We start from the raw sequence: 13087 nt of genomic DNA, 5'->3' as shown, positions 1-13087 counted from the left end.
ACAATGCTTTTATCATACAACACTTTGTTATAACCTAAAAAATATTCATCGACTTGAGAAAATTAAATTATTGTCAATTCAAATCACTTCTTTAATAAAGGCTTATAAACATTATAAAGGCCTGTCAATGAATTACGTCAAAAAAATTCAAGCATTTTTCAAACATTCTATGAAAATATAATAAAATATTATAAATTTACAGTAAAACTGTTGCAACCTCTCTCATTAAAATGTAATAAATTTCATTTTTATTCAAATTTTGAGACATGATAAATTATCTGGAATTACAAAATTGTGAAAATATTTCTGGAACACGGTGTATTAAATGCAACTCTTTGCCCAGTGGGTTCAAGAAATACCTCACAACTACTGTCTTTTCTTTCTCACAAGGGATATAATACTGTTTCAGGCTCTCTCGGTTTTCTTTTCTTGTAATGTGGATAGCAAATGATATATAACTTGACTAATTTTAAGCAATTCGTTTTATTCTTAGGAGAAAAATTACCATTCATTAGTTCAGTACAATACCTTCTCTGATTAAAAAACAATGTTTTTTAAAGAAATATTTTTGTTCTTATGATTTCACCCAAATATTCCAATTTTTTCGGCTATTTTCAACGAGTTGTAAATAACTCACTTAAAATGGGAATCAAGTTGGGGTAGAGTGGGGTTCGATCCTCGGACTTCTGATCCGTGAGTGTGCAACAGTAGCCACGGAACCACAACCCGTTTAACTATCAATATTTTGTATTTTATTTAGCTCACATATCATTTAAAATTTTCTTCCAGCTGCTTGTGGCCAAATATCCCTCCAGGCCAGTAATGATATTAAAGTCATTTCATCTCCAAGTGATGCCAGCGGGAATATTATGAAAGGATTGAGATGTAGGTGGGTTATTAATTCCGAGATAATGTCTAAAGGAATTCATTTAAGGATTTTGGATTTAGATTTGAAAAATCCTTCTGTGTCTGAACAACATTGCACTGGTGAACAATTGCTGGTTTCTGATTTAAAGGTTTGTAAATATAATAATAATTACATTGCTTTATACATTTTTAATTCATTTATACAGGATTGGAATGGCAAAAATGGCTTTAATAGAAGAAAATTTTGCATTATGAAATATTATTTTCGGTCTTGTGGTGTAATGGTCAGCGCATTTACCTACAGTGCAAGAGGTTTCGGGTTCGATTCCCGACATGGTTGATATGAAATATTTTTTAAAAGGGTATTTTTACATAATAATATTTCATTGTCTGTAGACTGATACCTGAAGCATAAGACTGATCACGTTACCTTCATGTAACAAAAACGATCAAGATACGCTGCGATTGGTGTACCAATGCAGTACCCTATGCAACATTAAGTGCGGAAAGGGAATGATGATGAATATTATTTTGTGTTCTTTGGATAGTAAAAAAATATGTTATGATTGTCTATGTACACAACTTTTTCAAATGACTAGATTCTGTAAAATCTTTTACAAGAAAAATATCTTTGTTGATAAAATATTCATTATATGCCTACTAACATTTAAAAAAATGTTTTCAGTACCATCTCATCACTGAATCTGAGAGCGGTTTAGTAATATCAGGAATTACAAACACAGAATATTTACAATCACTGGTAGGTTACTGGAATTTAGATTTGTATTTATAAACAAATTATTTGTTTACTTGAATTTATGTACTTTTGAGTTTTATTTTGCTGCCACAAATTCAATAAATCAACGTAAATGTTCATACATTAAATGTCCGAATAGGATTTTTTTTTTTTTTTTTAAACTTTTCCTGTTTGACTTAATTTTGCCATGATACATCTATTTTATGTTTTATTTTAAAACAATATTTATTGACAACCAAGTACATAGCTTGGTAAAACATGTGTACGAGGTCTGTTCAAAAAGTATCCTACTTTTATTCATAAAAACAATATTTATTGAGATACAATTAAATGATACTAATCCACTTCAAAGTAGTCCCTTTGAGCTGCTACATACTTCTCCCAACGGTTCTGCCACTGCCGGAAGCAACGCTGGAAAGACTCCTTGGTATGGCGCGCAGGTGGTTCGTAGCAATGTTCATGATGTCTTCCCTGGTCTGAAATCTGGTCCCTTTTAAAGGCATTTTCAGCTGGGAAAAAAGCCATCACCAGTGATCAGTGTGTTGAGAAAGTTGGGATCGTTGATCACAGTCTCCAGCATGCTCTGTGCGATCTCCACACGAAGTTGCTTCTGCTCAATTGTCAGCAACTTTTCAACAAATTTTTCTGAGACCCTTCTGAGGGCCAAATCTTCAGTTAAAATGAAATGAATGGATCCAACACTAATGTTCACTTCATCAGCAAGTTCTCTGATCGTTATTCGACGATCCTTAAGCTAGGGTTTCCTAGGACAGCGGTGCCCGTATTTTAACGGCCGTAGTGAACGGTGATGCAGTGGACAGCCGTCGTAACGGTGACTAGAGTGTGGTTTTCTAGGAAAACGGTGTTTTCAACACCATTTAACACCGTTTTCCTAGGAAACTACTCTCTAGTCGACGTTACGACGGCTGTCTACTGCATCACCGTTCACTACGGCCGTTAAAATACGGGCACCGCTGTCCTAGGAAACCCTAGCTTTACTTGAGCAATGACAACATCAGTTTTGGATGTTGAGGGCCTACCGGATCGTGCTTCACTCTCCACTGACGAGCGGCCATCTTTGAAGCGGTTATACCACTCCTTTATCTGTGTGGTGCCCATTGCTTCGTCCCCAAACACTTTTTTAATTTTGCGGATAGTTTTCACTTGAGAATCTCCAAGCTTTAAACAAAATTTGATGCAGTAACGTTGTTCAACTTTTTTTGTCATTTTGTTAAAACCAAAATCCGACAACAATAGCTTACTCATGCTCACTCTTCAACGGCGTGGCAGCAACTGAGTGGCGCTGTGGTCGTGAAAAAAATTGAGCATGCGCTTTAGGTATACCTTCAAATGGTCATCTAAGCTCCGCCCTCAAAGCGTTATTTGTTTTGCCAATAAAAATTATGGTCGGATATTTTTTGAACAGACCTCGTATATGTTGACATGAAATATTTTGTCCATATTCATCTAATTAAAAATTTTAAAAAATTCAATATTCCTGAATTATAAAGGTTTAAAAAACAAAATTTTAAAACTAATGTGTCCATGTACTTTACATTTACATTTTACATTTTTTACATTTTACTTTCTTTTTTTCCACCACAATAGGCCAGGAGGCCTAATTACAGTGGTGAATTACACCACAGAGCTCCCAGGCTTGAGAAAAATTACATTTTAATTTTTGTGTTCTCACCGGGAATCGAACCCGGAACCTTCCGTGCGTGAGTCAAGCGTCTTGACCACTACACTACGGAGGCCGCCTGTAAAAGTATATACATTTATTTTTTTCCTTCGTATTTTTTAAATCTGTCAAAATGCCCCGGATTAGATAAATGAAGTAAAATCAATATTAAAAAATATATATATACAAGCTTACAATTTGTAAATATCGTTTTTTTCAGAGTAACATCAGGAATTTTGAATATTCTTTCTGTGGAAAAGTAAAAGCTTTTGATGTGTTTTCCCTAAGCGAAAATATTGTATTGACTCTAACTACGGCAATAAATGGACCAAATCACAAAGGATTCAAAGTAGAATATTCATACCCAGGTATGTATGAACCTCTAACTTTTTTACTACTAAAGTGACATTAAAAGCCTCCTTCACTCGCCTAAATCCATTCTATCGGTCTTCTAGCGCCTTTGCCGATCTGCATATTGCAAAATAACTTATAAGCTATACTGAACGCATAATTACTTTTTTTTAAATACTGTTTTGTTCTTAAAATATTTATGTTTTTACCCAAGTAATGTGACAGATGTTTGTGTCTAATTTTTTGCATTTTGAATTTTATTCTCAGGTTGTAATCGGAATTATACTGAATCATACGGGAAAATTTATAACCCGCATATGGAAGAAGAGACTTGCTATGTAACGATTACAGTGCCAGAAAATCAAAAAATTACCCTTTATATGACAAGCACAATTCTTACTAGTTCTTCTTGTGATGATGATTATGTTGAGGTATATAGTTAAATAAGTTTTGACTAAATGTTATAAAATATTTTTTTCATAACCTAATCAGTGTATGTAAAAGTTGCTTATTGAAATGCATGTTATGTTGGTTTTATATTTGTCAGACAAAGAGACGGGTACGTCTCGAAACCGGTAGACATAAAAAGTCAGCAAGTGGTTATATACATATATTAAATAACGTTTAGTCAAATGTTTGACTACAAAGTTAATGCTTTCAATATTAATAATAAATAAGTTTTTGTTTGGTTGTTTTTACAACAAATCATAGTTCTGTGATAATTATTTATAGGTCTTTAAAAATTCATTATATCACTTATAAGCAATGTATGATATTTCAGGTAAAGGAGTATAATAGCACAGGCGGATACACTGTTAGGAAAACTTGTGGAGAAGAAACTCAAATGCCAATATTTTCTAAGACAAATAAATTATCTATATACGTTGTTCACAGGACATCATATTTATATGTATCCTATGATATGTTTTATACATCTTCTGATAAAGGTTAGTTAGTTAAATTTTCACATCCCTTCAGGGCCCGTATTAAAAAGGGAATTCAACAGTTATCTTCAATTTTCTGTAAAGTAAAATTAAATTTTCCATATGAAAAGTGGAATTTTTTTTCTTTTCAAACTTATTCAATAACAGGTTACCGACAAAGATACTTATAATTTTCGTTAACATAAACACATTTTCATTCATAGAATTTGACTATACTTTATGCACAATTATTGATGATAACTCTGACGTACCACTGTAATTGGGGTCCAGATACTTGTACTGTGTTTTTGGCATGTCAATAAAACCTTTTGCCAAAATTTCTGACAAAAACATTGCTGTGTTTCCATCATCTAGGTCATAGGTTCTTAAACTTATTTCTTCTACCGCCTACATTGATGAAAATTTTTTAAAGCCCTCAAAATGTTTAAACTCATTATCTGTTGCGCATTTTAAAAATCGCTATTACAATTATTATTTCTTAACGTGCCGTATCTGACTTCTTAAGTTTAAAAAAAATTAAAGTCTACCCCCTTTGTTTCACTTGCTAAAACTTGAACATTTACCAACAAATTGTAATCATCATACAGTATTGGGAGATTTTAGCTGCATTCCTCCCGGAATCCTCCTGGCTGGCCGGTTATTAAAAAAAAAATTGGCCTATTTTTGTGAAAATACTGAAATTCCGAGGAGGTTGGCAACCCAAAATGCAGAACGCACCAATAGAAATAAGATGGAATTACTCCTTTACATCATATAACAGAATTCATACTGAGCAAGTTAGTACAAGCACCGAAAATCCTGTCGCGTTGTTTAACAAAACCTCGTTAAAACTTGATTGCAAAAAACACGGTATACGGGCTAAGAAATCCATGAGAAATAAAACAAAAAGATTGTAGGAATAAGAACGAAGTTAATTTTAATATGAAATATCAGGATAACATAAATTTTTGCCTTTTTAAAATTCCGCCATCGCCGCCCTGGACTGCCTCCCATTTTTCTCTGGGCCTTCTACCGACCCCCCGAAGGCCTTCAGCTCCCACAAGAGGGCGTCGCCCACTTTGAGAAAGACTGATCTAGCATTATATAATCAGCTCAGGTGAAGGACACTGCAAATCTCTTTGATTCTGATGAATCTCACCCATACTAATAAAAATTCCAGAGTGCTCAGCACAAGAGTCAACAAAGTATTGGTTTGTATGTAGTTGAAACGAGAGCAAAATACAAATTTTATAGCATTAGAGTGAGATGATCTATAGAATACGTAAGAACATATCATGATTATTTATCAGTTCTCTAACTAGAAATATAGACAAAAGAATAATAGAAGCAGAAAGATGGCTGTTACACAGTCAAAAAGCTTTCAAACTCTTTTAAAATATAAGTCAACATTCAGTAGAGAAATTTCGCTGTACAAACAAATATTTTTTGTATTCTTAGAGTAATAACCTAATAGAGTTGCCCATGCAAAGAAAAACCATTTTATGATTATTGACAACAAAGTTAGCTACAGATTACAACAATACAACGGGCCGTAGGTACTTGGGTTGAGAATTGTAAGAGCTAACTGAACACACCATTAGACGTTTGTTGTTAAACTAAAAACCAAACTAAAACCAAACCGAAAATTTGGAACACTCTTGTTCTATGCAATAGAGCTCAAGGGCTTGTCTAGAGAATTATTACTCTATTAATCTAAGAAAACAATAAAATGATACATATTTGGGTGGCACCACACTATACATTTCAGTAGGATTATGATTTATGTTTTTATTTATACCTATTTTAATAATAATAATAAACACGTAAAACAATATTATTGACTTTCTGTTTCCAGGTAAAGGATGCGGCGGTTTTATATTTGATCAGTCTGGTACTGTTTATAGTCCTCTTTATCCAGAACCATATAGAGAGAATTCAGTCTGTGAATGGTCCATTAAAACACCTCAGCAAACTAAATTATACCTAACATTTATAAGTAAGTTCAAAAAAAGTATATCGTCGACGATACTCAATACCGCCCGTGTAAATATCAATTGAATTTTTGGTAGGGAACCCTAAAAAGCGTTCTGTACCAAAAATATTGCTGGAGTATCGGAAAATCTATCATTGTTTAGAGTTGAAATAGCAATAAATAAAAATTGACAGCTCTCAGACCCTATAACGAATTGACCATAGTAAAGCATTTTCATATAAAAAGGTTGTTGGTATTGCAGTATCACCGACAATATAGTCCTGACATAGCACTATTTTAATTACAAGTAGAATATTATGTTTTCAATAATTTTAAATAATTATGTTTTAAAAAATAATGTGAATAAGAAGAGTTATAAAATATGGATGTTCAAACATAAGCAGAATAGTGTAAAGTGATTACAGCCATTCAAATACCTAGACTTCCATATTCCCTTCTCAAAAATGTTTTCCCTCTCTGTTGCAATAAATTTTAATTTAATTTAATGATTTGTTCATAATGATATAGGACTATTTTTAGTTTTTGTGTGACGAGCAGTTTTTTGCTGTTCAAAAAATAATAGATTTGTAAAAAATACCTAACTACTTGCACGCAATAGTTGATACGTGGACCCCTGGAATACGAAATTGGAGACCCTATAAAAAATAAAGGGAAAGTTGACAGACCACAGACGAGATGAACTGATGACATTGTTTAACTCGTGGGACATGGGTGAAACAGAGTATTAAGGGCAGAGACACTTGTAAAAATTTGGAGAGAAACCGGCTGATAAGAAAAAGACTTGCACATTAAAGAATAAAACAAAAAACTCGTAAATTCCAAACATTTTCGTGCTTTGCACAATAACATTAATGTATTCTGTTTTTACAGATTTTAATATTGGGACAGCTGCCACTTGTTCTACAGACTACGTGGAACTGGTTGATATTAAAGGCGATGTTATAACTAAATATTGTGGTTCAGTAAGTAATGTATTTAAAAAAGAATAAATAAATAAATGTTTAAAGGAAAATTATATTATAAAATACAATATGTAAAAAAATATGAATCAGTAATTTTGTATTTCATAAACTGTTTTATAAATTTTTAAAAGAATATTAATTAAAATAAAATTAGCAAATTTCAGTTTTGAAGTAAAAAAAAGATATTGCATGTGCAATTAAATAGTAGTATATAACTTTATATGTAGTATAATCAAAGTATAGTACTATATTACTACTTCCAAAAATAAATACATCACATCGCACCTCGAATGTAAAACCATAGTACAGTAGAGTCCCGCTAATCCGAACACGTGTATTTCGAACACGCGTAATCCGAACGTCCGGTTAATCCAGAACGAAATAATCAGTTTTTTTTATGTGACAAAAATAAGCATTTCTCAAGAAATTAATGCTTAAGGGGTGAAAATAAGTGCATGTTGTCAAATCAATAAAAAAAAACAAATATTATTAAATACAGTACACTTTTTTTATTTAATACTTAGGTTCAATAGCTCATTACGTACAGTAATATGTAACTAGGCTAGCAAAACAATGTAAAATCTTAGGCTAAAATGTTAGTTAAAAAATTGTATTCTGTACTACATACATACTACTTGTTACAAGACATAAACTCAGTGATTGTCTTTTGATATACGCCACTATTATAACACAAGAGACTCGTTCTTTCGCTTCCAACCGCGTTAGCACGGTTATTTTGGCTAATCTGAACAATCAGCCAAACCAAACAAGGTCCAGTCCCAATTAGTTTGGATTATCGGGACTGTACTGTATGTGCAAATACTGTTACTTAGAGATAATATGGGACTTTGAACATTTCACTTTGCTTGAAATACTGGGTTTTTGAAAAGTTAAAAAAATATATATATGTCAATGTTGTAATTTAATCTTACTTTCTTTTTACACTTTCAAGCTAGTGACAAGTGTGATTGTTATGCATTTAAACCTCAAAGTTGAGAAATTTGCACTTAATTTGGTGCGACATTGTCTTAGTATTTTTTCATTTAGTAAACTGCTATCTTTTACTCTGAAATATATTTTTTAGATTAATTACATAATAGTGAAAAATTTACTTCATTTTTAAGGATAATCCAGCTGCTCATCGTGGTACAAACTTTGTTAAAATTGTCCAACATTCTTCAATCAACAATAATGGGTTGGGATGGATCGCTACTTTTACATCTAGTCCAGCAGGTGCGTATTTAAAAAAATATTTCTGCTTGACAAAAGAAGAACATAAACAATAACAGATAAAAAGTTGAATCTATTGCTAGAAATCATTTATGTCCAAAAGAAATCTTTCTTATTTAACAATATATATATATATATATTATTTACAGTTTACGTAAACTATAATACATTATATTTTTACAAAAGCCTGCCTTATATTCGGTTCAGAAATTTAAGAATAAATTTGGCATAAATCGGCTGTCTGCCCATAGAATGGATGGAACCAATGCTTTTCTTAAATTTGACTACATAATCAATACCTAATTTGTTTACCTAATAATAAACAGCCTGTTAACTAATCTTTGTAATATCTAACTTTTAAAATAAAACTGTTTAACATAGCAATATTTATGGGTCATTCATTAAAAAATAATAATTTAATGATGAGAAACTCTAAGCACAACCTTTCCTCCGTGTAATTAACCGCGCACTGAAGCAGAGATTGTCGCACTCCGCACAATTCTTGAGGACTATTCAAGTCTGTTGATAACGTTTTAGAACAGGCACTTTTTACCAAATTCAAAATCTGCTCATGCGCAAACTTACATAATTGGGAATCTTTTGAAAGAGTCTATGTTTTTATTTCATACAAGTATTGTGACTGTGCTTAACCAATTGAATGCTCACATCTATTGAAGATGGTATTTTGATTTTACAAATTGCAAATCACAAATACAAATTACAAATTAAAATGTAATTATTAATGCTGGAATTATGGTATAAAATCACTTATCATTGTATTTTAAACTATTTCATTGTTAATTTGTTAATTATTATTTAATTTAAATATCTTTGTAGAGAATATAAATAGTTGTGTTTGTAGGTATTTTGTGTACCTAGATAGTAGGTACCTATTACTTCCATGCCACTGGTATACATCTCTTTATTAACCATAATGTTTATTTTATTTTGTTTCAGATCCCCCTGAAAATGAACAAATTGATCTTTAAAATAATGCTTCGAGTATAACCTACTTAAATAAGATCTCTGTGGTCGACAACATTGTTGTTTAAACTTTAGAAATTATGTTCACGCTTTGAAATTATATGTATAACTGAACAACAAAAAATACGTTATCATTTTTGCAGTTAAATAAAAAATATAGAAACAACGAAAATTAATTTGTGTATTTATTTCACCGGATCTTGTTCACTTTAGTAGCAATCAATTTGATCTGCATTTTAATTATCAAAAAAATAAACACTATACTTGCGGTAGAAAGGAACATCTTTGGCAAGTCTCACAACCACATTCGATGATGCGCCAGAGGTTCTCCAATATCAAGGACTGCTTGTGCCTAAGTTATAGGTGCACTGGTTGGGGCTGTTTAGGCATTGGTGTATTTTCTTCTTCAATTAGGTCATTTGGTGTTATCGTTTCATCATTTGAAGACTCATATAAAGTGTGTATCCAACTGAATAACATATAATGGCTCCACCACGTCTGTTATTTCCAATTGAGTTTTATGTATCATTATCGAACAAATTAATACTTTGACGATCATATTGTTTCTAGAAATAAAAATACATCGTAGAGTAGTTATAAAAAAAAAAAACAACCGTAAGTATAAAATGTTGCATATCTACAACAATGTCAAATTGGAGTTACTGATAGATTTTGCAACTACATAAACAAAAATCTTGCCTTTATTATGAGTATACTTTTTTTACGGATAATCCAAAAAAAATAAGTCCTGAAATTTGGCCACTGATTGTAAATGTAGTTCAGTGTTTTTAATACGGGACACCCTTGTGAGTAGAAAAATAGCTGGCGCCCCCCCCCCTCTCTTAGAACCAACTCTTGCCTCGCTCGAGAGGATCGCAGCCATGAGCAATGCAAAAGTGAAAAAAAATTAAAGTGCTGGGGGGTGGTGGTAGAACCAGATTTTCAAAAATCTGGTGCTAGATGTCAGTTTTTCGTTCCTTACTTTTTCTTTGCTTGTGCACTTAATTTGGTGCAAGCCACATATTTGAGCTCACTAAAGCCGTAATGGAAAAATATATGGATACTATTTAACAAAAACTGCAATGCCAGTTTTATCAAAGCGGCAGGTGTTAAAGAAATTTCTTCATTTTACTGGCCAGTAGTTTTCCTACTCACACCTTTAAAGTTTTTGAAAACGGCCGTTCTTACTCTATATACTGGAAACCATTTTAAAAACCGTGCGTTTTTTTATCAGTTTTACTTTTACGAAAAAACAATGTTTTTTTCTCGTGAAATGATTGACTCTTTAAAATTTTCAATTTCATGTATCGCAATTTCAATTCAATTTAACTTGATCCTTTTCACCTAGACGTGACCACCAGGGTAGTTGTGTTTTTCTTTTTCTTCAAATGCCGTCTCCTCTGCGAAGATTGGCAATCATCATGGCTATCTCCACTTTATTAACTGCAACCCTAAATAGTGAAGCGGTACTCTCTCCGTATCGTCCCATATTATTTCAACTACTGATGTGTCCATCTTCAAGTATTTGTTGGATTTGGTTATGCTGTATATTTTTCGGTCTTCCTTGATTTCTGCATCCGTCAACATTTGTATCGTAATTTATTTTAGCTATTCAATCACTTTTCATTCGCTTTACATGTTCAAACAAACGCAAAACTCTTTTCTTGATTGTGTCAATAATCAGCCTTGCTAACGCATACTTAACAGTATGAATCTCGACATTTGTGCATCTATCATTCATAGTTTGCTACACATTTGCCTGATAAATCGCATTTCGACAGCGTTTAGCCTGCTTTTATCCTTGTTTTTTTCCAGATCCATACATTACTCCTATACAACAGGTAAACCTAAGGTCGTCTAGTAAGTAAAAACGTAATAAAATGTAGATACTTAAATATATGTATGTATTTAAAATTGCATTCAGTTTGCTAAACTACATTGATTCCTTTCCTGATGCATTTTCTGTATTTTGCAATTGTTGTGTTTTTTAAGTACTTTTTTTTGTTTTTGAAAAATGTGTTTTATAATAAAAAATTAAAAGTTTCTTTTCTCTCTAAATAATATATTAAACCTAATTCAAAATACTTCTAATTACAAAGCACTCGAAAACTACATACATAATAAAATAATAAAAATTAAATGGTCAGTCGGAATTTTACAAATGGAAATATCGATTGTTTCGAGACAGCACTATTAGAAAAGGTTATCAATACAATAACCGCAAGTATAAACGATATGGAAGACTGACTATTTTTATTGGTTATTTGCGTTCCAAATTCAAAAGGTTTTTTTATAAACTGGCTACAACTGTTTTTCATAGTAAAACGTATTATTGCCACTTCTAGTGTATTATCTATCTATTCAGTGATATTAAATATGTTCAAAAATACTTATGTGACATAGTCTATCTTCGTAACAATAAATAAATTAATGCTGCTTTCTGTTCAAAATTAGGAAAAAAGTTACACGCGCTTAACAACACGCACAAATTAGAATTGAATTTTCAATTAGATTATGAGTCTTTTAATAATGGGAACCACTGGTCTAGACCACGGGCTCTCAAACTTGGGCGTTTGTGAGCGTAACTTAGGGGCGTTATCGCCCACTTTGAGAAGAACTGGTCTAGACCTTGGAATTTCTTAATTAATTGCAAGTAAAAATGTGTGCATTTTTATATGCCAAAACCTTGCGATCATAAAAATATGATTTTAGATGAAAACCGGATTGAGATCGATCAATCGTCGGCCCCCCAATCATGTTTTGGGATTATTCAGGAATGTTCCACACATTTCCGCAAGTTCAGCCATTTTGATTTTTACAATATTTCAAATTCGTTCGCGCGCCATCGATCTACCGCAGTTGTAAACACGACTGTGGTGCGTAGGGTTGGCCAACCACGCTCCAGCGACTACCAATCTTCATTGATGTTCTCTGGTTACCTGATTATAATAAATAACAACACCCAGTAATCGAATTAAATATGAAATACCAATCTAATATAAAAATTAATTTGAAAAATATCAAGATAAAAATATTTTTTTAACTCTATAAAAAATATGTATGTCTCTTTATTAAATAACAAACTATCAAATGTTAAAAATTCCAGTATTGTGTCTGATACGTATTCGATGACTTATTCTAGAAAGCAGCCAGTTTTGCGAAAAAATGAAAACATACCCATGTTGACTATTCTTAATTCTATGCTCATGTTATTTAAAAATATAACACAATAACAGTCTATAATTTACAGTATTATGTTGCCTTTGTAAAAAATAGCATATACGATACGACGAATGTGCACATTTTTATTTATCGAGAAAAAAAAAACTTTTTTAGAAG

At 32.1% G+C, this 13087-nt stretch overlaps 1 protein-coding gene across 1 annotated transcript in view; it reads left to right on the top strand.

Annotated features, from left to right (window-relative positions):
* The window catches only part of LOC148276567 (cubilin-like), a 74541-nt gene extending 64621 nt beyond the window's left edge, over positions 1-9920 (top strand). The window contains 9 exon segments of the mRNA XM_088234078.1: positions 790-1016; positions 1553-1627; positions 3526-3673; positions 3924-4087; positions 4438-4603; positions 6435-6575; positions 7443-7534; positions 8659-8767; positions 9722-9920. Coding sequence (XP_088090204.1) covers positions 790-1016; positions 1553-1627; positions 3526-3673; positions 3924-4087; positions 4438-4603; positions 6435-6575; positions 7443-7534; positions 8659-8767; positions 9722-9753 — 1154 coding nt within the window. The 3' untranslated portion in view covers positions 9754-9920.
* The last annotated feature ends 3167 nt before the right edge of the window (positions 9921-13087 follow it).

The sequence above is a fragment of the Micrasema longulum genome, unplaced genomic scaffold (genome assembly GCF_059751315.1).
Source record: "Micrasema longulum isolate JH-2025_06_02 unplaced genomic scaffold, ASM5975131v1 h1tg001192l, whole genome shotgun sequence".
NCBI lineage: Eukaryota > Metazoa > Arthropoda > Insecta > Trichoptera > Brachycentridae > Micrasema > Micrasema longulum.
Note: the sequence above shows the minus strand (reverse complement) of the source record. Positions and strands in the feature narration are given on the sequence as shown.